General features: G+C 34.9%; 1 protein-coding gene across 1 annotated transcript in view; it reads left to right on the forward strand.

Annotated features, from left to right (window-relative positions):
- The first annotated feature begins 338 nt into the window (after positions 1-338).
- Positions 339-21,909, forward strand: part of stk10 (serine/threonine kinase 10) — a 41,275-nt gene continuing 19,704 nt past the window's right edge. The window contains exons 1-5 of the mRNA XM_028466710.1: positions 339-872; positions 12,005-12,169; positions 19,039-19,087; positions 19,778-19,927; positions 21,361-21,433. Coding sequence (XP_028322511.1) covers positions 717-872; positions 12,005-12,169; positions 19,039-19,087; positions 19,778-19,927; positions 21,361-21,433 — 593 coding nt within the window. The 5' untranslated portion in view covers positions 339-716. The remainder of the gene's footprint in view (positions 873-12,004; positions 12,170-19,038; positions 19,088-19,777; positions 19,928-21,360; positions 21,434-21,909) is intronic.

Below are 21,909 nucleotides of genomic sequence, written 5' to 3' on the forward strand. Positions count from 1 at the left end.
AAAAAGTGGTTTGGGGGTTTATAGTTACTCATTAAAGTCTAATTTTTCTTATTTTGTAGTGACTGAAACCATAGGAAAAAAACACATTTTGAACGTCATAAAGAGACTGTTTAACAGCAATGTATTAATGACATACTGCATTCCAAACTGAGTATGAGTGTAATAATGAGCACCACCCGAAGCAGCAGCGTGTTTTTTAAACTGCACAGCTGTTTGAAGTCAGCAGACACGCGCTCCAATCAGAGGACACGCCCACCCGGAAATGAAGTCCTTCAGCTTCAACAGGGCCGTAGTGACGACGGTTCCCTGCGTTTGCTGCAGAACTACATTTCCATGACAGCAGCGAGGAACAAGGTGGGGCTTTATTACTCACTTTAGAATCAACAAGTCACCCATAGAGCACCGCTCACTCGCTCACTCTCAGTCACTCCTCCTCCGTCTTTAGCCGCGGCGGCAGGTGTTCAGTGTTCCCTCAGCGCCTCATGGATCACCGTGTGTTTTCTAACAGGGTTCAACGAGCTTGGAGCTGAAATGGATGGAGGAGAATAAAACTTCACTGGACTAAGTCTGTAAATGTTCCTGACATAAGAAAACAAAAAAGGACTGGTGCGCTTTTTGCCTGCGTAATGGACTCCGAGTAGAGAACCTGGTTTATTTGTAGTTTTATTTTATTTTTTTATATTTTACTCATAAAGTTGAATTAAGTGGAGGGAAAAATGGCACTTCAGAGATTCAGTAAAATATTTCGCCTGCCGACACTGGAAAAAAGGAAATTAAAACAGTACGAGCACGTCCATCGAGACATCAACCCCAACGACTTATGGGAAATTATTGGAGAACTGGGCGATGGTGCGTTTGGAAAGGTCTACAAGGTGAGTTATAAACAACACACCTGCATACAGACCACATTCTGTCATCTTGTACAAATAATCTCCTTCAACACATAGATTTTATCACTTATTTTACAAAAAAAAAAACATGTCACCTCTTTCATGAACTAAACGTCATCTTTTTTTGGTCATGATCATGTCTTGCTAGCGCTGGGCGATATTGACAAAAACTCAAATCTCGATATTTTTGATCTCAAAATGGCAGTACACGATATAAATCTCGATAATTTTGAATCAAATTGAGTCTGATCAGTAAGACATTTTTGTGTTCAATTTGCAAATGCAAAATGCTACACAGGCTCATTTATTAACAAACAGATTTATTATTATTATTATTTCCTTTAAGAGGCAGCACGTGTGTGTGAGATTTGTAGTGTGGCTTGTTTAGGGGAAGATCTGGCACTCAGAAAACCATCTAACTGTGCTGTTCATATATATATATATATATGCAAAATAGTAATTTTCAATATCGCCAAAATAGAAAAGTTTTATCTTGAATCTCAATATATATTGCCCAGACCTATTCTTACACTTCTTTTAAGATCTATCCACCTGTGTTTTGGATTGTGAATTATTCACTATCCCAACATATTAGTTGAAAAGTGGTGAAACATAAGGCCCAGGGCCCAAATTGGGCCCAACATTGTTTAGTTCAGCCCTGACTGCAAAGCCAATGCTCTTTGGCAGGGGTGTCCAACTCATTTTAGTTCAGGGGCCAAATATGGATCAGTTTGATCTCAAGTGGACCACATATTTTAGATTTGCCCTAGTTTTCAATACCAGTTCCTACCTGATATAATTACTTTAAAAAAAATTCCTGATTTTGTAACCAATTTGTGTAATTTAGAGGAATATTGTCGACTTGTTTGTAAGAAATTGCAAGATTTGTGGAAAAATTTGGAGTTCTTTTCCACAATTTGCAATTAAAAATTACTGCATTCATGTGATATAAACTAAGGAAAACTGCAAACCCCTCAAAAATATCGTGGAGTTTAAATAAATTGTTGAATTTGAGATATCGACATCTGGATTGTTTTGTAATTTACACAATAATTCACGTTTTTTTTCTGTCATTTTACTGTCTTCTGAGGGCCAAATTGGATGCTCTAAAGGACTGGATTTGGGCCCTGGGCCTTGAGTTTGAGAAGTGCTCTTGGGAGAAATCTCAGCATTTATTTAATTATAACCTTTATTTATACACGTACTTCTATTGAGATAAGTTCTCATTTACAAGAGAGACTTGTTTTGGAAAAATATATAAATAACATGAAATTAAAACATTTAACTCCACAGCTGACACACAGTACTGTACACAATAGGTAAAACAACAGGAAAACAATAAAATAAACAAAGTAAAACAAAAACTGAAAATTATTAAACTCAACAATTAGGGCTGGTCGATATGGACCAAAACTCATATCTCACTTTTTTTTTTTTTTTCAACATGGCAATATATGATATAAATCTGGATCATTTTAATTCAAATAAGTTTTACCAGAAATATAATTCAGGGTTAAATTTGCTGATTCAAAATGCCACACAGGCACATTTATTAACAGCTGCACAACATATGACACTTGTGTTTTTTTCTCCTATAAGAGACAGCACGTGTGAGTGAGTTCTGTAGTGTGGCTTGTTTAGGGGAAGGTCTGGGTTAGGACGCACTCAGTAATTCATCAATCTGTGCTTCTCATGCTGTTCTAGTAGCAAAAGCAGCAACTCATAAAACAAGTATTATAATGCAAAATAAGCTATAGAAAAGGTGATATTGTAATTTTCTATATCTCCAAAACTCGATGCGTCTTGAATCTCGATATATTGCCCAGCCCTAACAACAGTTAATAATGACAAACCATAGGACATGAAGACAAGAGCAACTTGTTTACAAGTTGGATAACTACAATAATCTGGTGGTGTAGAACACATGACAATAAGATTATTAACTCCAGTTTCCTCGAGGACATGTGGAAAACTATGTGCATCTCCACTACTCAAACCTCTGCAGTTTAGTGCACTTATTTGTCTCAGGAGAGGTTTATTGCCTGGACATGTTTGCTTGTCATGTGCTCTCCGCCAAACATGGCACAAGCACTCCATGTGTGCACCCGCCCAACGGTGCACAACACTGCACGTCTTTGACAAATTAGGGCCTCAGTGGAAGAAGTGATGCTTTGGCAGAAATGTGCCCTGAACAGAAAGTGCTGTGTTTTTAGGGGAGTCCGCCTTGTTTGCTTATTCCAAAGGTGTACATGATGTGCTGTGTCCGTGGATGAAAACATACAGTCTCACTTTCATATTTTAATGATTTGGTGAATGGGACACTTGTTAAAAATCAGAGGAAGAGGTTAGAACGTGGGTGTGTCGTTACAGATTTTAAATACGTTTTTGAACAAACCCAGCATGTTGAATGCTTTGGTAGGGCTGCTCGATTATAGAAAAAAATATAATCACAATTTGTTTTAGTCATAATTGAAATCACGATTATTTGTCAACCAATAAGTAATTTATTTTTTGGACAAAAAATAAACATTCTTCAAACGCTAAAATCAAGTATGTTCAATTTTGCACAAAACACTTCTTACACGTGATGCGTCTTTGCTCTAGGCCTTCGTCATCAAACCCAAAGTGTTCCCATATAAGACAATTTGTTGTCACTTATTTACCAAAAGTTTTTGCTGCGTTTCTCCTGCCATATTTCAAAACCACTAGCAACAACTTTCCTCGTGTTGGCCTGCAGGCTAGCTTTGGCTTTGAGAGGGGCGGAATAGTGGGTCTAATAAAACGTGTATAAAAAAAAAAAAAAAAAAAAAAATATTTTATTTATTTCATTTTTTTTAAATAATAATTTTTTCTCGATTGTTTTTGTAATCATTAGGTGCAATAATTGAAATCGTAATTGAATTTCCATTAATTGAGCAGCCCTATGCTTTGGTCTAAAAAAAAATCTGGGTAGTAAAAATCCAAGGAAGATTTTGGGAAGTAATACAATTTGTAGTCCAAGTGGTGTGTAAAAAAACTTTCTAAATGTATGGAATAAAAACCCAAAAGTTTTCAGTTACTGTCGGTCAGTTTGGAGATAACTTTTGATATTTTAAGATGGCAAACTGATTTTTCCCTTAAAAAAAAAAAAAAAAAAAAAAATCCTGATCTGCATTTTTTGACATCACTTTCCTTTCCTTGAGTGATCCGTAGTAGGAGGACAGCTCCACACCTGCTGCTGTCGGATGAACTCACAAAGAGAGAGAGAGAGAGTGGGAGCAGACGGTCACCAAGAGAGGAAATTGCAGGACTTAAACAGAGATTTGGGGACTTGTGAAGAGAAATTATAGTCTAAGTAATCAGCAGCACATCCGTGGGAAGGACAGACTTGGAGGGGTGAATCGCACATGTTTTCTATCACTGAAGTCTTTGATAGAGGGTGTTGGGGGGGAGGAGGGTGTGTCTGAAACAAGTGGAAATGTAAGAGTCATATTGATGGTGGTGGTTTTGTCACTGGAGCCAGGAGGTGTTGTACATTATTTATGTTTAGATTATGAATAAGTGTTGAACATTAGTCTGGTTAATTCCACTGTTAGATTGGACACAAGGAGAAATTTAATGTTGCCATTAACCATTGTGGCAAACAGAGTGTTGTCTGAAACAGGATCATGTGATTTATATACTCAGCTGGATACATGAATATTTGTGCTACTTCTCTAATGCTGGAAGTTAATTACAAGTCACATTCTCTGCTGTAATTCGAAAGTGAATGACATTAGCTATAGTATGACAGGGCCACATTAAAATAATGCAAAATCTGAGCACTATGAGATTAAAGTGGTGATATTTCAAGAATAGTCGTGTTTGTATTTAAATTCTATTGTCATAAAATTACGACTTTATTCTCGATATATTACGACTTAATCTTAAAATATTACAGCTTTAATGTCATAAAATTATGATTTTATTATACTATACTAGCCGATTTTCTTATTTTTTCCTTGTCATTACTTGTCATTTGTTTCATTGGCTTTCCCTAATTCAATATCATTACTGGCTATTAAACTTCCTGAAATTGTGCTAAAAATGCCCAATAAGGTTAATTAAGTCTAATGTTTTTTTTCTTTTTAAAATTTCAGACATGTGAAGGCACTGTTGGACTAAATCACTTAAGATTACATAGCCTGAGATTTAGCAGTTTGCTACACTTGCTTAACATTCAGCAAACATTTTTCGTGAAGAAAATGTGCGACATTGTCTGAAAACAAGTCGGTAATGGGTTTTGTCTGTGGCGTATACAGTAGCTATTTCCATTTTAGGATGTGAAGTCCAGGATTCCGTCAAAACATGCATGCGAGGGTATAATATCTCATGACCATTTCTTTCTGATTTTGATTAATTTAAATGAGGAATAAATAATGAAATATTTCCATTTCAAGAAGTAGCTTCTATGACTTCTGCCTGTTTTTCTGGGATAATGTACTATCGACTAACCCTAACTATTAATAAAAATACTTTAAATTTGTTTTACCACTGATAAACCTGTTATACTTTAGAATTATATTACTTAAATCAAAATGACTAAAAATGAAAAATATATTTCATTATAGCATTATTTTCTAAAATACTTCAGTGTCAATATCAGTGCAATAAATACAGATAGTGATTGGTTTCTATTTAATTATTTTTCATGGATTGTGTTTGAATGAGGTGTGACTAGGTGTGGCAAGACAAGCCATTGTACCAAGCATTTGTCGTCATGTTAAATTTTAACCGAAATGAACTCATTCTTATCCAGTGAATGGTGATGAAAGGCTAAAAAATAGGAAGTGGTTTTATCAGTAACTTTTTCCTGATGTACACTTATGTTATTATGATCTCAAAGTAAGACAAAAATGTAAACTTTTAGATGGTGATCTAATTGAGTGTTGTCTAAGGTCTATGTATAGGATCTATTTTTTTTTTTTTTTTATTAAAAATGAACATCCACATTCAGCTTGTTTTTCTGCCTCCCTAATGACTGTTCATTAACTTTTCTCATAGCTCTAGTCCCGACAGGGAAGTATTTAACTTCCTGCACATCACTTTATTGGTTTTGTTCGCGCATGAATGCCTTTGAATATAGTCTGCATATGTGGGACTAAACTGAAGTGCTGCATCTTTCTTCTCACTAATTAATGAGCCACGTGCCGCTGAGCACATTTCCCTGCTGTTGCAGCCAAAATGTTTCCATAGTCACAGCCTGCACTCAGTCAAGTTTACATTGTGGGATTAAAGTCCAGTCTAATCTTGTTTCTGTAGGTACTCTAAACTGGACCTGAGTTCAAATTGAGAGAGGGTTAGTTGTATAAAATAATAAATGAAAAGACAAAATTGATTTGTGTATTTTAATGGACCTTAAACTGATCAGTAGTTATGCACTTGCTCTGAACCTTGTTTTTTTTTTTTTTTTTTTTGTAACCCAAAATACATCAACAAAGGTATCTATTCTATATCATATATGCCTCCGTTTTGACCTTTTTGTAGCAAGAGGACAATAACTTCCTTGTGGCTTGCTCTGATTATTGGCCTGTCTAACACACACACACACACGTGACATTAAATTGTATATCTGTTCCAGACCCTGATTTTAGCTTCATTATTCTGTTGAGGGTTGTAGGTGGATGCCAGTCTGTCAGTGGCCTAACACATGGAGAAAACCACAAACGCCCTTTGACAAATTGATAGGGCCTCAATGAAGGCTGCTCAATTAATCTAAATTCAATTTCGATTATTACACCCAACGATTACAAAAATAACATAATCGAGAAATTTTTATTTTTTAATTTTTTATACGTATTATTAGCTTAATAAAACAAACCCACTATTTCAAACAGCTACAAATAATAAAGCTTTGCACACGTTATTAATACTAACTTTGAGTTGTTTATTCCACACACATGCAAGCTCCTCCCCTCCGCCCCGCCCCTCTCAAAGCCAAAGTTAGCCTGCAGGCTAACACAAGGAAAGTTGTTGCTAGTGGTCTTGAAAAAAATGGCAGAAGAAATGCAGCAAAAACTCTTGGTAAACAAGTGACAACAAATTCTCTGATATGGGAACATGTCAAGCACATGTAGTAAACGGCCAGGTCAAATCTCACACAAAAACGTAATTCTGCCTGATTAAAGTGTGATCGTTTTGATCTGCTGATCTAAAGCTTATAAATATATAATTAAAAACAATAGTTAACTCTATTACGAAGGTTTGGCACGCTTTGGGGAAGTTTAATAGCCAGTAATGACATCTAATTAGTTGAAACGGAAATGGGTAAATTATGAAAACTGAATTGAGGAAAATTTGAAATGGAAAATTGAGCTATTATAGATGTTTTTTAACTGTAGGAGAAAACATTTAACCGCTGCATAAAAAGGTAGGTGAACCCAGGACCTTCTTGCTGTGTGGCACAAACACTAAACTTTAAAATCATGTACTGTATGTTGCTTATTTTTTTTTAATTTTTTTTTTTTATTTTTAACAAAGAACAAATGTTATAATCACAAACTAAAGCTCAATCAATATTAGAATTGAAACATTACTGACATGAAAGAAACACTGTAGTTCGTTATAGGATGATGGGAGAAGCTTTAAGTTAAAGTCTTTAGCTGGATCTAATCATCGGGAGCAGCTTTGCTCTTTCTGTTTGATAAGAGCTCCTTTGAACGGGTGTGGACTCCACTGGTGGGAGTCTTTATCAGCCTTGCTATGATAATAACTTGCAGAAAGTTTGATTGATGCAGCTTTATACTGCTGCTAGGTTTGAACTCAGTGACAAGCTCAAGCTTGTTTGTATCATGCAAGTATTTGTTTTTTTTGGTCTGAGCTGAGTTGCAGTACTGAACTCTGTTAAACCATTGTATTCATTGCTACTGCATATTCTCTTGTTACATTTAGCTTTTTTACCGTCACGCATTGTGATTGCGCTTTTTAAGTGACAGTCATTCTCCATTGGCATCTAGTGTTACCTGTCTGAGTTTGTTTTTCTAAGTAAACTTCTTAGTATGTCATAGGTTGAGTTGAGCCACAGCCTAAGAACTGCATGCTTTCACAGCACTAAAGGCTGCTGTCGTTTCCTATCTCACTCACTTTAAAATCTCTTTTTGTTTTGAAACCAAATTTGGTCATTTTGTCTTTGGATCAGTTGTTTGTCATGTGTTGGGGCTTGTCTATTTTTCCCCTCTTAGTGCACATACTACTAGTACTATTTTCCACTTTCAACTTTTATTATGAGAGTTCAACATTTTGCTGTTACTTTTACTTTTTTGAAAGAGCAATATTACTGGATGGGATATTAATATTGCAGATATTAATCAACAAACTATTTACTAAAAAATTTTACTCTTCTCAATTGCACACTGGTACAGTAATCAGCACTGTTTCATAGCAACAAGGTCCAAAGTTTGACTTTTACCAAACATCACTAACTAGTCCGTGTATAGACGACGTGAATAGTGTGCATGCAATCAAATTTTGTCTGAAATCTGGGCTACAATTAACGCCCTCACATTTTATTTAGTTGCTTTTAATTCTTTCTCAAAAATAATAAATTACTGTCATGAAAACAAAAAGCATGATTATTTTCCCACGTATGGAAACAAAATCTCCATATACAAGATAAAATAAAGTGAATGAAGCCTGCAAAAGTGCAAGTGTAGAATTTTTTGTGAATTAACTTCTTGCTTAAATCTAAATAGTTATATCTTGTTTTAATAAAAGTGTGGATAAAATGCTGTAATATCAAGACGATAACAATCTTTGCAGTTAGGTTGCTCATTTTTTGGCTTGTAAGCCACTTTAAAAGCCTACCATACCATGCATGAGCAGCGTGCGCCACCCCTGTCTGACTCCGAGGTCATCATTTCCTGAGATGCCTGCTGTCAGAGGTTACAATTGGGCCTGAAGACCACATTCCTACTGGCAGACACGTGGGGAGAGCCGTGGGTTTACAGGTTTATAATGGAGCAAAGGTCCAACCTTAACAAATTCCCCTGAAGGGAGGAGTGTGTTTTGTTGACTGTTATACAGTGAAAAAAGCTGAAAATACATATGGCAGTTCAACCTGCAGGTTAATGACCCTGGCAATCTTGTGTGTGTCGTGAGGCGAATGGACCCTTAACAAAGGGAATTATTGTTTCCAAAATTTGCCCTCACTATCATTCAAAGGTATTAAACATTTTAAAAAGGGTAAACATTATCATCACAATTATTTGCAGATTGTAGTACTTTCCCCCAAATAAAACAATGCTCAAAGTAGTAAATAATACCTTGATCAATAATAAAAATCCTTGAAATCTGTCAATTATTGGCTTTCTGCTGTATAAATTAATATAATGATTTAAAGCTCAATATAGTCCACAAATCTTTCTGTAATAAAATTTAAACAAGCATGTTTATTTTCATTTTATTTTATTTTTTTAATCCACAATTAAAATCAACATTAAAATCACAACTCTGTCCAGTTGCTCAATGTATTGCGACCAACATTTGCACAACCTTGTGAATTTTGTTTGCACAATAAGGAAGTAAGTCACAAGGTTCCATGCGAAAGGCTGTGAGGGGGGGGTTCCGTGTTATTTCCTGTGCGCTCGGTGGAGGTGCACATGAAGTCTAAACACACATATGCCACGCTTGAGAACCCACATTGACGTCACGCATTTCACAGAGGCTCCATATAAATGCACATGGCCTTAATTTATCGTCTGAATTTTTCTTTTAGTCCAACTCCAAAGTGACAGAGTAACATTCTGTGGGCATGTTTGTGAGGTTAGCACTCATCATATTTGTAATTTCTCATATTTAAAGGTATTTTGAAGGCAATCTTTATATAATTGGTCTAATTAAAGGGGAAAAAAACACACAAGTTGGATTTTAGCAACACAACGAATTATCTGCTTTAAAGCAATAGAAAAATACACTATTTTTGGAGATTGTGATATAAAAAGAGGTGGAAGAAATTCTCTCCAGGATGGGTTGTATTAGGGCGGCACAAGGAATTGGTGGAATATTTAATATGTCTGCCTTAATATTTGTCTTTCAGCGACATAGAGAAGGATGTCGGTGTGCACATTTTTGTTCTGTGTGGTCTGAAATAACTAAGCAATAAAATAAGTATTAAGTTTACTATGACAACCATACAAGCAAGAATAATTAGAGCAGTAATGTTCAACCTTTGGGTCGCACGGAATTCAAATGGGGTCACCTAAAACTTCTAAAAAATAATTTTTAAAAATGTTTATGTATATTGAAATTATTATAATTTTTCAAAATAAAACTCCACACACAATCTGAAATAACAGTATTTTATACTTTCACTTTTTCACTTATAAATCTAGTTCAAATAAATTTCAGTATTAAAAATATCTGAGCTGACGCATCTTGTCATCACTATTCCTGGCTACTCGTAACACAATATCACAAACATTATTAAAAAAAAAAGTGGGCTTTGCTACGCTATATATATATATATATATATATATATATATATATATATATATATATATGATGTAGTACAATTTCAGATGGATGAAAATATTAAATAATAGAGATTTCTGCTCGTTGATTTCCATATTGTCAAAGTAAGGTGACGTTATTGTGACGAATATAAAAATGAATCGTTCAGCTGACAAACTGCTACGAGATGTGGTAGAGCCTAAAAAAAGTAAAAAAAAAAAAAAAGAAAATGATGTGAATTAAACAAAATAGTGCTATGTGTTTATAACATTACATGGCCAATTAAAGGCGAAAGCCCTGATTTAATTAATTAATTTAATAAAACAAAGGAAAGCAGTATCGTAAATGTTCAAAGGAATAGACAATATTTGAGGTCTTGCACAAACTCTGTATTTGACATTTGGCTTTTAAAATAGAAGATATTCCAAATTTGGTGGTTATTTATTTATTTTTTGTTTATTAAGTTTGGTGCTGTCACAGTCACACTAAGCCTGAAACCTGCTATTTTCTGACATGGTTAATAGAGAAGAGTTCTTTATAAGGTCAAACCCTGCACCGGGGTTGATTGACCCTGCTACCTTCCAGGGTTTGTATGGCTTCTGACCCTGCTATGCTAATGGATAATCTATATTTTATGTTGCCACAGGGACACAAAAAGAATTGGATAAAAACTTTAAAATGTATTAGCATAGCATTCGCAGGAATAATATCTAATCTCATTGGGTTTTTTTAAACTCACTTTCTTGTTGTGGGGAGCTGAAGTTTTAGCAGGGTAGTGAAAGTGTTTACGGCCCAGACTGACAGTTTGATGGCAGGAGGAGATGTGTTGTTGACTCACACTGTAGGATACCTCCGTGGGAGGGTCCAGACAGCTTCTGTGGTCTCTTGTTTGACAAATATACACACGCGGTCTTGGCCTATTTGTGTGTGCATGCGCGATTGTGTGAGTCTGATCTGTTTGTACAGATGTTTTCGTAGAGCTGCTGTAAAGCTTGAGTACAACTGAACCTATAAAACTGGTTAGCACATGGCAAAAATACATACATGAAATATTTAATTATTTTCACATATAACAAAAAGTAAATAGTTATTAAAGAAATTCAATAATTTGGTAAATGAAACTGTAATATTTCCTCTAGGAAATAATATGGAAAGATTTACACAATTTATTTAATGCAGAGCTTCCTAACATTGATACGCCACAACCTTACTGCACTTTGTCACTCATTCAATCAATCTTAGTTGTGATTTTTCAGTATAATAACACAGAAATCATGACCTGTCATTCGAAGCCACAACATACATGAACCAAATGAATGTAGGAAAAGTGATCTGCGCTCACAGCAACCTTCACTTTTGCTTCCCTTTTTTTACAATAAAATGTACCTTTAATTGTCTCCACTGTAGGCTTGAGTTGCTATAGCATTTTTTTCTTTTTATAATTGGTGGGAAATTAAGCAACATAAAAGTTTCACACTGATTTTAGAAACTATTTATTTTGATCATATTGGCAGCATAAATTTCATTCTGCTCAAAACATGTAAAACTTGATATATAGCAATGTTGTTGTATCACTGCCTCTACAAAGATGACATGGCTAGAGTGTGGTGATTCTTTTAGATGTTTAATTGTGTATTATTTTTTTTCAGGCCAAAAACAAGGAAACCGGAGCTCTAGCTGCTGCCAAAGTGATCGAGACAAAAAGTGAAGAGGAGTTGGAAGACTACATGGTCGAGATCGACATCTTGGCTAAATGTGACCATCGTTACATCGTCAAGCTGCTCGATGCATTTTACCATGACAACAAACTCTGGGTAAGTGAAGCCAAAGAACGACGACTACAGACAGACGTAAAACATTGTGGACATGCCATTAGGGCTGCATAATTAATCAATCAAATTTTAATCGTGATCATGATTTTGGTTGCCACGATTAAATGAACATTGTCTGAATTTTAATGGTAAATATAGATATTGCAGACTCTACACTTTGTAATAGTGTATTTTTTCAGTTGGCCTTTGATACATTATATGAAATTGTTTTTAGTATATTTAAAACTTAATTTTGCACTGTAAACTGTACACATTGTTTAAAAGTAGTGTAATAAAAACAGATTTCCCCCAACATGATTAATAATTGTGATTATAGTCATGATTACTATATTGATCAAAATAATCTTGATTATCATTTTGGCCATAATCGTGCAGCCCTACATGCCATTTATTGCTTTTGGGGAAAAAGAGACGCATGATCTAAAAATTCCAAATTGCTTTGGAAAAAACTCTTGTCAGATTGCTTAACTGTCCTGAGATTTATGCAACAATGTGTTATTTAAAAAACTATCGCTCACTTAAGGTAAAAAAAAATCACGCTGGAAATTAAAAACCGTTTATCCCTTAATGTTGGCAGGCTCATGGGAGGTTTTGTTGCTCTCTTGACAGCTCTTTTGTTATTGCTATATCTCATCTTGACTGTGTTCCATTGATATCCAAGCCATCTGTTTACGTGACATCATAAACTTCCTCCTTCTCACCCTTGATAAAAATGATAGAATTAATATTAACTTCAGTGTTGTGGTTTTTTTTTTTTTGTTTGTTGTTGGTGCACTTTCCCATTGGTTTCACGCAAACTGTTCTGCACTCTATAGCTGGGGGTAATGGTGACTTCATACCAGGACATGACCTCAAAATATTTGAGGAATTACAAAGCAGTGCTGTTCCAACTGTTACCCTGGTAATGTTACATTGCTTTATGGAACTGTGAAAACCTGACTTTTTCTGTATTTTATTTAGCCACTCTTGGTTGTGTTCAACATTGCATCATTTTCCTTGGAGCAAATTTGTCAGAATTATAAAGTTTAGAAAAGTAAAAAACTAAATACAATTTTACTGATTACAGAGGCAAGACTGTTGAGTATTGAAAGAAAGGCCAAACTTTATATTACAAATACATTTACAAATTGAAATACAGTAAGGTTTATTGTTTTGTTCTTTGCAAAAAAGAAAAAAAAGGCACAGTCATAGCAATATCTGAGCAATAAGATTTGAAAATCAAAATAAGTCAAACGTACTATACTAAAATCCTGTAATATGTGCATCAACATCAATTATTGCTACTATACAGACTAATTCTGACTTTTACCGTTGAAAAGGGAATTGGAGCAAAGGACGCCATTGTTTGTAGAAATTTGCAAACTGTAATTTGTCATTTAAAGACGCACACAGAAAGAACCGGAAACTGTTCATGCATTTTATGTCTACACATGAAACCAAAATATAACCTCATCCTAAAATAGGCCAAGTAGATGACTGATTGTGAGATCGTACATGATATGTATAAAAACCAACAACAAAAGGCACTTGCTTTTATGAAACTCATGCGCTCGCACACATCTGTGCTACAGGCAGGGAGCTGGCCACAGCTGTTTTCCTCATAGCTGGAATTCCTGAGTGGGAATGGTGAACGCTCCCTCATCAAAGCTGGACTTTGTGTACAGCATAGTGACAAACTTTTCTGCCCATGGCATTCAAACAGCAGCATACTTCCTGTGAGTTTGTGGCTTTTGGTGCAAAGAATAAGAGTCATTTCATGCCTTTAGAAGCTGGTTGCGTCAAAGTATGTTTTGGAAAGCAACTTTTTTTAATTTTTTTTTTTTTAAACAAAATCGGCTGCAAGTTTGTTTTCTCCCAGGATTTGTGAGCCTTGTCTCAGTAACTTCTGGTTTAGTGAAGCATGCAGTGTGAGTGAAGCATTCCTGTGACTCCTCTGACCCACCCATCCTGCCCTCTTTTTAGTCTGAGAGGACAGCAGGAGGTGAACAAGAGAGAGAGAGAGAAGCTGTTTCATTGCTGGAGTAATCTGGTCTTAATGCAACCAGTCCCCACAGTGTGAGAAAAAGAGAGCCTTTAACATAAAACAGGACTGCTGAGGTCAGCACTGGCAGAGAGGAAGACGGTCTGACTGAAGGACAATGCTGCCATAAACTCAGAGGATGCATTATTCAAATGTAAAAATAAAGTTGAAACCCCCCCAAAAAACTCATTTGTGCACTTTTTCTTTGATTGAAAATGTAATTTTTTTCATCTTATTTTTATTGATGTGAAAATATTTTTGATTGAAACAATATTTTTTGGTATTGAACAATAAACACAAATATTCTACCATAATACTGCCCAAATACAAAAAAATACTTCAAACAACATTTTCAATTTATTAATTCCAATAATAAAAAAAAAAAACAAACTTTTAATTAAAGGAAGAAATGTTGAAATATTTGCATTCAAATGTTTTTTTTTTTTTTCTTTACTTTGAAATGGTAGTTTTTTTTTTTTTGTTTTTTTTGGTCAAATCAGTTTATTTAAATTGAATAATAAAGACACAAATCTGCCTCCATAGTTTAAGTTCAACAGAATCATTTTAATGATCAAAGGTGAACCTTTTTTTTTTTTTTCTTTCATCACCTTTTAGTTTTAGTTGGTCAAAGAAAAGAGTTGATCCTCTTCTGTTCATCGTTTTATATTTGGTAAAGTTTTCATATTGTGCTGTTTTCATAATGACGATATCTTTTGTTGCTAGGAGATTATATATGGCTCTATAAATGCTCTGTCATTTGGGGTCATAAATATACTCGGCATACACTATCGAATCATACAGGCATTAGTCATGTTATCAAAGACTTTTACAGTGTAAATGTGTGACTAAGAATGTGTGATATGTTATCGTTGACAATATATTGTCAAAAATATTAATAGTAAGAATGTCATCCCACGATAGAAACGATAAATTCCCATGTCGGAAATTAGCGAGGGCCACGGGCCATTTGTCCCACAATTTAGCCAAGAATGCTGCATAAACCTTGTTCCACGGGCCAAAATTACCCCCGAGTATTTTGTCAACAACTTATTATTCTCTGGAGCGGAGTGCTGTTCACGGAAGCTCTGCCGTGAAGAATCATTCATTCACCAAAATGAAAAAACGGAAAAATGCCTTGTTTTTTAAATTCAAGCGTTACACATTCTGTGATATTGTGAGGTCTGCAACAATTAGGAGTCTCTAAATCCTCCGAAATGTCCGTGAGGATGTTCTGTGCCCAACACCAGCTAAAGCGAAAAGGACACCTTTTGGATGCACAGCTGGAAGCGGCGATCTTGTCATGCCGAACTGCAGTTAGCATAGCCGTTAGCGTTGGATGAGAGTATACTTCCGGGTGACGTACTTGGCCAATCGGTAATGGAGAAAACGAATAAAGGTGTTCGTTTTCCGTTTTTCATTTTCTGTACCGAAGCAAAAGAGCTTGAATTTGAAAAACAAGGCGTTTTTCATTTTGATTTTGGAAACAAATATCAAATAATTAGTGTTTTTTTCATGTTTTTGTTACATAATGCAAAACAAATGAACGAATGATACACGGATTGCAAAGCCTCCGCGGAGTGCGCTACCACCACCGCCCCTCCCACTGTGTTCGTCACAATTTACCTGAAGCTTCCGTGCTGCGATACATCATGGGCCGCTACTTGGTTAAGACCATCCAACAAAGTGAACCAATCCAAGTTTCTCCACCAGATCCACCCAAAGATCCCACAAACACGGTGACAGAGATGAACCTGCCAGCAACAATTATCAACTGGAAACTCAACTAAAGCTAACAAAGCTAAGCTAACCCACCGACACATAAGAGACTGGGCTAAGAGCTAATGCTAACCACTCCATATAAGGAATAGACCAAGTAAGAAGTACACGGCTTACTGTTTATGGTAAGATTTAACACTTGTATGGAAGGATTAAAGCTAACATGTCACATGTTGTGTGAAATAAATGTGAGCATAAATACTAATGTCACTATTCATCTGTCACAACTTGTGACGCAATGTTTTTTAACTATATTTCACATGTTCACAAGACAAAGCTGGTCCCGTTAGACAGTAATGTAACTATCGTTAAATCATCATGCTTGATCTGATTTAATTATAGGATATAAGAGATACTTATCAACCATAACTTTGTTAACTCATTATCAGATATAAAATAAATAATTCAGCAGCAGTAAAAACACTACTGGATGTGTTTTGTTTTAACAAAATAATTTCATTTTTACTGAGGAAATAAATGAATTGCATACAATAACACTAATAGTCACCCACATGCACTAATATATTCCATAAAATATCAGCCCATGAGCTCTTTGAGTCAGCAGCTATTTTAGCCTTTTTTTGTAATGTGTCTTATGTTGATGTTTTCCAATTAATTTGGGTTTGTAAGGAACCAGTTTATTTTTTAAGTTGGGAATTGTTTTATTTATTTATTGTTTTTATTTATCATAATTTTTAAAGTGATAAGTGCCAGAAATTATTGGGATCATTTTTTTAGTCCATACCGCCCATCCCTATGCGTCACTAGTTGACCCTGTAATGTTATTTATTTAATTAGCAATTTCTTTTTTAAAGTTGTTTTTTATTGTCAAACAGCACTTCTTTTTATCTGCTATAGTAAAATTAGGAAGAGAATCACTGCAATGCAGCATCAGCAAGGAGTGGTTCACTGTAAAGCTCTTTGTTTTGTGGCTTTAAAAAGACACTCATAAATTGAAAAAAAAGATATGACATTTGTTGTCGTAAAACTTAGTCCACTTAAGTCATTTTCCAAATGACCAAGGTCTTAAAAGCTCAAGTGCATTATGCTTTTAGTTGAGGATTTTTCATTGGACAACAACATATTAAAGAGCTGTTGGTAATTTCTGGTTTTGTCGCAGAAGTAGCGGTTATCAAACTAAAGGATTGTTCTTTCACAAAGTCATCCAATTAGCTGTTATAATAATGACAATTTTGTCCCTTGCAATTAAGGATAGGAATTGATTTTTTCGATTCCGATTCCATTTTCAATTCTGTTGAACAATATGGTTCTTTATCGCTTTTCTTATTGATTCTCATTTGAAAAAAAGGAGAATTAACGAGTCAGTGAGTCACTGCTCTTTGACATCTGTCTATCCTGGCCTGTCATTTTACTGTTTGCAAAATTGGCAAGCGATTCTGAGGAGTTGAAACACTAGGTTTTAAACAAGAACCGGTTTTTGATTTCCATTCCTACTTGTGAGGTGTAAATGTTTTATTATATTTAATATTAGCATAAGGCAGTAGAATTTGCATTAATTTGATGCTAAGAATCAAGATGGCTTTTGTTTTAATTATAAGCAATAATAGCAATTTTTTTTTTCCTATTTGTTTTATGTACAGATTGTCAGGGCATCACGATTAAACCTTCACCTAGACTTTTCTGGAACATTCCTTCCTTTTCTTTGCTTGTGAATGAATTCATATTCATAGTTTTGTTTGACTACTTGGTAAACTTTAGATTTTTTAAACTTTTTTTTTGTGTGTTTCCGATTAAGAAACTCTGATTCTCTCTGTGCACTCTGCCCACAGGCAGTATGCTTTACATCCAGTTTGACCAGTTAGGTCACATTCTACCAACAGTACATAACGTCATCTTCAATTCATCACGACAGGAAATGTTTTATGTTCTGTCAGAGATACTGACAACAATGCCGACTAGCGTCAATGAGACTGTTACAAGCAACACATCATCAGTAGAGTAAAACTAACTTGTTTGTTTATCTTGGGTGCTAAAATGGGTTTTTAATGATGAGCTGTAATTTCTATACGATTGCTTCAGGGAATAGAAATAATGATTACTATTTGTTCAGAGGGAAGCAGGAACTTTGGTATAAAATGTTGGAACTTATACTGGGAATGAAGTAATGGATGATTTGCAATGACAGGCTTAAATATTAGTTGTCTAAAAGTTGTAAAAAAAAAAAAAAAAAACCATTGGGGTTGATAGAAAAGGAAAGGCAGTTCAAACAGCTATGCTAAAACGTCTTTCTGAAACTCAACAGATCATTGTTTCACCTGAAGCCGCCTGCCAAGAATGACATTCCTCATTGTCAGGTTTTCTGTGTCTTATATAACTGCATGAGCACATAGTTGGTCATAAGTTAAAGAATGATAAAAGGAGTTTCCATGCACACCTTTTTGTTTTTATAATGCTGGAATTGTCCTGAAGTCTTAATGCCACTCCCCGTGTAGGTGTATTTAGTCTTGTCATAGAAACCAATAATTGGCAATACAATCTGGATGGAAGTGCATAGCAACATTGTTATTGAGTTTGATCTTTGCCCATTTTTAATCAAAAGATAAACAGTAATTACTGTCAGGTGGTTCTGCCTTTACACAACTCCACGGCAGCTAGTAACACAACAGTGACAACACTATGAATGAATTGATATGTTAAGGTTCATTTATTCACGAAATTTTCTTTCAATTTGAAATTTCAAAGTAATTTCAAAGTAAATTTCCGAAAAAAAAGTTGTCTGAATAAATGAAACCTTTACATTTTATTTAAACAAAAGAAGATAAAATGAACTTGCTGGAATTACCGGTACTGTGAATTAATTTTCTCTTAGCGTTTTTGTTTCACTGCTGTTCACTTGTTCACATTTTTATTATTTGGCATCGGTGAGAGTTATTGAGCAAGAAAAGCTCCCTTTGTGATATTAACTATGTCAAAGTGAACACATTTTTAAAGATCTAGTAACAATTAATAATAAAAAACATGCAACGCAAACTCATAAAGCTGTCATCATGCCAGGTTGATTTTAATCTCACTCTGTCACTTTTCTACCCTGCAGATCATGATTGAGTTTTGCCCTGGAGGTGCCGTGGACGCCACGATGCTCGGTAGGCCCTCCTTCTTCCTTTTGCTCTTTAAGTACCCTTATAAACTCACCACTCCACTCTGTCACATGGTTCTGGTTTCTTACCTGCGGCGCTACTGAGACGCCACCTGTGACTTTGAAAGAGTAGGCAGGAGAAAAAAGGTCTAGCCTGTTCTTTGTTTTGAAACCAAACCACATTGCAAGGTTTAGATGGGAATAAACAGTAGAAGCACATTTCTTCTACTTGGATCCTGAACGATGCCATGATACTTTTCAGTTGTCCTGAAGCATTAAGGCGTAGAGAAGTTCTCTGCTGTGGGAATGTTTTCATTGGGTATTCCACATCCTCATAACTGCCTTCACTCCCATGCAGTTAACCAAACACATAAAATGTAGAATAAAGTCTACGGGGTGGGTCTGGTTTGGGTATGTTCAAGGTTTCATCTAATCTTGGATTACCTACTCAGCAACATTCTCTGATCTGGTTTCACAGCTGTACCTGGTTTTCCAGTTCCTTTCCTCAAGATTGTGTGTTGCACATATGATTGTGTATTCTGTCTATACATAGATCTAGGCATGAAGACTTTTCTGGCCTTTCTATAACTTTTTGTATTTTATTTTCTGTGCTGTTCTTCTTCTTGTTCAGTTATTTTTACTTTATTTGCCCTGATGTTTTTAATATCCTGCCCCCTCGCTCTCCCGGCCTTCTTAGAGTTGGATCGTGGACTGACGGAGTCCCAGATTAAAGTGGTTTGTCGCCAGATGTTAGAGGCCCTGGGTTACCTTCACAAGATGAAGATCATCCATCGCGACCTGAAGGCTGGTAATATCCTCCTCATGCAGGATGGGGACATCAAACTGGGTAAGACTAAAGACCATTACCAATGTATGCTCACATCAGTTTTCAGATTTAGAAATCAGTTCAAACGCCACAGTTCTCCCTGACACATGCTTTATGTTACTAAAGGGATGATTTTTGCAGATAGAAAACACATTAACACTAAAGGTCTTCTCTCAGTAACAATAGTGAAACTAAAGCAGTGTTTTCCCATGAAAAAAGAAATCAAGAAATTAACTGCTACTATTGTGCAGATACAATTGAGTTATCTGATTATTATTAATGCTTATCTTGGTTGATATTTCTCTTTGTTGGTTTTCTGAAGAGCCTTCCACAATGTTTTATTGCACAGCAAAGGTCTAGGATGAAACCTAAAAGCTATCATGGTTATGATATGACTCTTGAATTAGAGATTTATTGTCTGATTTTTCAAAAAGAAAAGGCTTTTCTTGTCCTTTATTTTTCTGATTTAACACTAAAACTGTAATTCAACAATCATTTACAGTTATTTTTGAGTCATGTTTTGCTAAATGTGTTTGAGTGTGTGCCAGAGTTTCATGAGCTTCATGTTTGGGTTTTAGGACTAAATGGACTTTTGATTGTATTTTTTTTCTATGGTTTTTTTTTTAATTTTATTTTTTATTCCCGGCGATTTCACATTTAATTGAATGATTTGCTCAGTTTTATTTTTTCACTTTTCTTCCTTTTTCCTCCCTAGCCCTCAATAGTACGCTTACACTGGATATATAAAATAGGAGTTCCTTATAAGCATAAATCTATCATCATTTTTATTCTATTATAGAGTTTTATTATTGACCATCTTATTTAATAAAATTACACTAAATTTTTCTCAAAATACATTTAAATTCAGACATATTTTGAATAGTAAAAATGCTTCGTTCACAATAAAATATTTCTCTGAAACACTGAATTTAAAAAAAAAAAACATTTCAGGCGCATTGCCAGTATGTACTGCTTTCCTTTAGTGTGACTCTAGTACCATCCCTTTAAAGAAAAAAAAATGCATTCAAATAGAAGGAATTCTAATATGCAAACAGCTTCAATGACAAACTTTTGCAGAGATTTGATAGCACTGTGTAAATATAAAACAGTTATTAACCACACATATTGATTATAGTTACTGCAATACACCCAAGCAAGCAGGCCTAAGAAAATCCAGTTGAGGAGGTGCAGAGAGCAGCCTTTCCTAAAGTTCTCGGTAAATCAGAGAAACTTGTCGGAGGGGAACGAAACTGTAATAAATCTCCAGAAATTGGTCTTCAGGGCTCCGCCTATCACACAATGTCATGACAGCTTTAGGAGCTATAAACTATTTGTTGACTTCAACAGAAGGAGAAAAGACAAAACACAAAAGTCTTTTTTTCTTTTTTTTTACCCTGGAAAATCTTTTAACCAACATTTACCATTAACCATTTGTTTCTTTTTCTTTGTGGCAGCGGATTTTGGTGTGTCTGCAAAAAACACCAAAACTCTGCAGAGAAGAGATTCTTTTATCGGCACACCATACTGGTGAGTTTGACTTTCACATTATGATTTAAATTAAAAGTCCAAAATATTTGTGTATAGACAACATTGTATTTTTCTTTTCCTCCTTTTTAAATTATATATATATATATATATATATATATATATATATATATATATATATATATATATATATATATATATATATATATATATATATATATATATATATATATTTTTTTTTTTTTTATTCTTTTTTACATAAAACTAGCTTCAAAACTGTGGATTTGTTTTAAGAAAAAAATAAATCTTTAATTACTTGTGTGGTTAAGATATCTCATTCCATTTGTTTTTTTTTAAATTTTTATTAAAAGGGACTGGTTTATTGGTGGTAGTTAACCTTTGACTGGAACAGGTTATCATTCATTGAAGACATCCTCCCAGCATTCAACAGGACTGCACCAACCGGTTGCACAACACTAGTTATGGAAGGAATATTTTGCACTGTTTCGGATTATGTT

Source organism: Gouania willdenowi, chromosome 14 (assembly GCF_900634775.1).
Source record: "Gouania willdenowi chromosome 14, fGouWil2.1, whole genome shotgun sequence".
Classification (NCBI taxonomy): Eukaryota; Metazoa; Chordata; class Actinopteri; order Blenniiformes; family Gobiesocidae; genus Gouania; species Gouania willdenowi.